This window comes from Chrysochloris asiatica, unplaced genomic scaffold, assembly GCF_000296735.1.
Source record: "Chrysochloris asiatica unplaced genomic scaffold, ChrAsi1.0 scaffold00348, whole genome shotgun sequence".
In the NCBI taxonomy this organism is placed as follows: domain Eukaryota; kingdom Metazoa; phylum Chordata; class Mammalia; order Afrosoricida; family Chrysochloridae; genus Chrysochloris; species Chrysochloris asiatica.
Genome location: NW_006408866.1, coordinates 2,150,004 through 2,154,915, shown reverse-complemented (window position 1 = coordinate 2,154,915; position 4,912 = coordinate 2,150,004). Strand labels below are relative to the sequence as shown.

Genomic DNA, 4,912 nt, shown 5'->3' with positions numbered 1-4,912 from the left:
AGGGTGTACTCTTCAGTTGTTTGATGATGCGTGGAGGGGATTGTAACCATGGCAATGAAACAATATATGATAGGATGAATGTAAAGCTAATGTTCTCCCATGTAAACTATCACATAATTCACAATAAAACATTAAAAAAAAACAAACAAAAACTTTTTCTACAAAGAAGCAGACCATAAATATTTTTGGCTCAGTAGGCCACACACCCTGTCACAACAATTTCACTTTGCCCTTGTCTTGGAAAAGCAGCCTGAGACACTATGTACATAAATGGCATGGCTGTGTATAATGAAAGGTGATTCATAGAATCACACGGCTGGCCAGGTATAACCCTCTGTCCATACTTTGTTGGCCCCTGATATATTTCTCAAAGTAGGAGCTGGGAGATGGCTAAGAAAACCAATGGACAGCCACCCACTGCCATCGACTTGGTTCTGACTCCTGGTGACCCTAGAGGACAGAGGAGAGTTGCTCTCAGGGTTCCCTGAGACCTTAAATCTTAACAAGATTAGCCTCATCCTTCTCCTGCAAAATGGCTGCTGGGTTTGAACCACCAACTTTCTAGCTAATGACCCAACACTTAACCAACTGCGCCACCACTACAGAGCAATTTTGATCACTTTCTGAAAACAGAACACCACCTCGAGTATTTTTTAAGCAACCAAACCCACGACCATCAAGTGGATTCTAACTCATAGCTGCCTTATAAGATAGTGTACGTCTGCCCTGTAGGGTAAAATCACCTGGGAAGAAACAATGCAAAGAGTTGAGATGGTTGATTTTTTTTTCCCCAAAAAGTATCAGGAGGGTGGCATAAATCAGTAATCCCAGAGATTTCAAACCCTGTGGCATCGAATGACAGGGAGGGTTTTGGTTCGTTGTGGGGGTGACGTGGTGTTGGATGATTTTAAGCCATCGGTTTACAGCACACCTGGCCATGGTGACCGGGTCCTACACGCTCCTCATGCTGTCTTCCCTGTTTGCATTTCTCCAGGTCCCTCGCAATGACTGGGTCTTGCAGTGGCCTGGTCAGGTGGTGATCTGCGTCTCTTCCATCTTCTGGACCCAGGAAGTGTCCCAAGCCATGGTCGAAAACACCCTACCAGTAAGTGAACCTGGCATGTAGCTTGCCGAAGAGATCCACACAGCCCATCAGAATGCTTCCTAAATAAAACTAATCGGGGTCCATGATGTCACTAAGAATCAGCAGTCTCACAGGGACAATAAGGTAGAGAATTTGGAATAGGAATTTCCTGGGGTTCCTACATACAAAACCCTTTCCAGACAGAAATTCTTGTCTACCAGTGATAAGCTGCCCATTAACTCCTTTGCCTCCAGGGGTTAATTGGCAGAATGTCCACCAACATAGAGCCTCTACTCTGTCTTCTTTCTGGGCCAAGAGACCACCAGGTTCTGTTCTCTTCTTCCCCACCTCCACTACAACCCCTTCTTGCCATTCCCTTTCCCACACAAGCCTACCCAGTCCTTCCTTCAGCTCTCTCTCTTGAAACGAGTGAATTCCATCACCTGTTTCTCTTCACCTGCCCTGAGCATCAACCCAGACACATAATATTTACAGTCATTTCCTGCCATTGAGTTCAGTGCTTGAGGGAGTAAGTCTTGATGGACTTGAACTCAACTCCTGACACATTTCCTTATTAGTTGTATTGAGTGTGGGCAAGCTGCTTAACCCAAGTCTCAGCCTCCTTGTTCATAAAAGGCAATTAATGATAGTAATTAATCTCTGTATGTGAGATGGGTAAATGAGATGCCCGTTAGTGATTCTGTACTTAGATGCTAGGTTGTAAACCCACATGGCAGGAGTCATGTCTGTTTTGCTCACTATTCTTTTTCCCAGGGGTTAATGACATGTCTGGAGTCCTGGTGTGGCACTGCGGGTTAATGCACTGGACTGCAAGGTCAGTTTGAACCACAAGGTCAATGGTTCAAACTCACCAGCTCAGGGTCGCTATGAGTCAGAACTGACTTGATGGCATTTAACACCACCACCATGCCCAGAACACAGTAGATGCTCAGTAAACATCCGTTACATGAATGGTTGGTGGCAACTCTATTCTACGCTTTTCTATATTGTCACTATTCCCAAAACTGCCTCATCAGGCCTCCTGTTGTTCCAGAATACAAGGGGGCTTCAAAATGTTCATGGAAAAATGGAATTAAAAAAAAAATGGAATTTTTCCACAAACGTTTTTAAGCCCCCTTGTATGTTTCACTTTACTATATTTTGCTTTATGCAAGAAAATTAGCACTAGAGTATTTGACCAAGTTTCACTTTTATCTAGATTCCATACTGATAGTTCCTAATGGATGTTTGAAGTTCTGGTGTGGCACTGTGGGTTAATGCACTGGACTACAAAGTTGGTTTCAACCGCAAGGTCAGGGGTTCAACTCACCAACCGCTCCTCGGAAACCCAATGCAGGGTTGCTATGGGTCAGAACTGACTCAACAACACTTAACAACAACAACAACAACGGATTGTACATTACACTTGGCAAGTTGCTTTCATAGGTACCATTTCAAATGTCAAAACTTGTCAGAATTTCTGAGTTTTCTGTGTCCCAGTTTTCCTACCTGTGAAATGGGAGAACACCTTCTATGGTAAACCCAAGGTTGAATCACAGGTTACTAAGTGATATACCTGGGTGTCCTAAAAGAAGGAGGTGGTAGGACAGGGACTTGTCCCTCTACCTGGGCACTCATGATTAATTTAACAAATATTTCTTTGGCAGCTGCTCTGTGCAGGGCCTAAGCTATTCATCAAGGGGAATTGTAGGTGAACAACTTATGGTCTGTGTCCTCCTGGTTTTACAGTCTAGTGCAGAGATAAAAAGATTCTCTACAGCCTTCGAGCAGCCATCTAAGGTTGAACTACTGGCCTCTCCTCATTCAAAACAAAGAAGTTCAAAGACTCCATGAAACAGTCCAGAGGAGGAATGGACCATGCAGAACCATGGCTTCCTGGTTCTTCCTGGAGACCAGAAGAATCAGGTGGTGCCCAGATACCATGATCACATTAGAAAGTCCCAGACTGAGATAGAGGGGAAGAATATCAAACAAAATTCATGAACACAAAAATGACCGCACTTACTGGGAACCCTGAGAGTGTGGTCCTCAGACAACTTTGGCCCTGGAACTGAACACTCTCCCCCCAGGGCAGGAATCAACTTTCAGGCAAAAAACAGACATGCATAACACCACCGGGGAGAATGTGCTCCTTAATACAATCAACTATCTGAGCCTGAAGAAGAAGCCTCAGAAGGCAGGCAGGGGCAGGGGCAGGGCCGAAGGCAGACGGCAGCAGGCTCCCAGAGAGCAAGGGTAGAATGCTGCCACATTGAGGGAATTGAAGCCAATGTCACAAAACAAGACATGTATGAGTCGTTTAATGGAAAACTAATATGCTCTGTAAACTTTCACCCAAATACATTTTTAAAAACAAAACAAACCTCTTTATCAAACTCTGTGTAGTACAGCAATCTAAGAAGCATAGGGAGGGAGGAGAGAAGGGAGACAGTCCTTAGGGCTGGGGGACACTTCCCAGAAAAGGAAGGAGCTCTGGTAGCATAGTGGTTATGAGTGGGGCTGCTAACCTCATGGTCAGCAGTTCTGTGGGAGAAAGATGAGGCTTTCTGCTTCCGCAAATATTTACAGCCTTGGAAACCCTTTACAGGGTCACTATGAGTTGGAACCGACTCCACAGCACACAGTCATACCATGGATAAACCTAAAATTCCTAGAGTGGCACAAATGGTTAAGCACTCGGCTACTTGCCATAAGATTGACAGTTCAAACCCACCTAAGGAAGACAGGTCTGATGATCTATGTCCAAGAGATCGCAGTCTTGAAAATTCTATGGCAGTTCTACTCTGCAAACATGACTCAATAGCATTGAACAGCAACAAGGGGAGACAGATATCCTGAGTAGAGGCTAGCCGAACAAAGACTAGGAAGAAGAGTGTTTCAGAAGAGGGACTGGAGGATGCCAAAATCTGAAGGTGAAAAGCAGGCTCCATTCCAGCCTGTGAAGCCCCTTCAGTACAGGAGGGCTGTAGTGAAGAGAGATGTGGGATATAGTGCCTTCTGGAAGGGTTTTACACACATGCCAAGGTCACAGGGGAGACTTTGAAATGCGTTTGTTTTTTAAGTGTTGGCTGTGTGCTTAGACTTTATTACTCATAACAATAACAACCACCACTATGTATTGGCTACTTTTGTCACATCAGACATTATGCCAAGCGCCTCACACAGACTCTCAGTTGATCCTTAAAACAGATTTGAGAGGCAGCTGTTATCCTCTCCATATCTCTATTCCATAGATGAGGAGCCCGAGACTCAGGGCTGAAATCATTTTCCCAGAACCACTTAACTAGAAGAGAGAATTTGAACTCAGGGTAGCCTCACTATTTTTTTATCCTTTTTAAAGTTCAGTTTTTAACTTTGTAGTTTGAAATATTGCCATACTTAATATAAATAACATTGTAACAACAACAAAAAAAGTACAAAAAATTTCCATGTGTCCTTTACCTAGATTCCCCAAATATCAACATGTACACCGTTACAAACATTATTATATATCCAGAGGTTACAATTAGCCAGTTCAGGAAATCATCACTGACCCAGAATTGTTATCTACTCTGTAAACCAAAACCCACTGTTGTCTAGTTGATGTGGACTTGGAGACCTTGTAAACATAGTAGAACTGGTTTCCAAAGCTGTAAACCTTTACAGAAACAGATTGCCCCATCTGAGTAGTGGATTCAAACCACCTACTTTTCTGTCGGGTAGCACTATAGGATAAACACTAGACCACAAGGTCGGTTTGAACCACAAGGTTGACGGTTCAAATCCACCAGCGGCTCCTCGGAAACCCTATACAGGGTCGCTATGAGT

General features: G+C 43.9%; 1 protein-coding gene across 1 annotated transcript in view; it reads left to right on the top strand.

Annotated features, from left to right (window-relative positions):
• The window catches only part of DNAH3 (dynein, axonemal, heavy chain 3), a 230,804-nt gene that overhangs the window by 95,567 nt on the left and 130,325 nt on the right, over positions 1-4,912 (top strand). Inside the window, exon 27 of the mRNA XM_006875979.1 lies at positions 995-1,105. Coding sequence (XP_006876041.1) covers positions 995-1,105 — 111 coding nt within the window. The remainder of the gene's footprint in view (positions 1-994; positions 1,106-4,912) is intronic.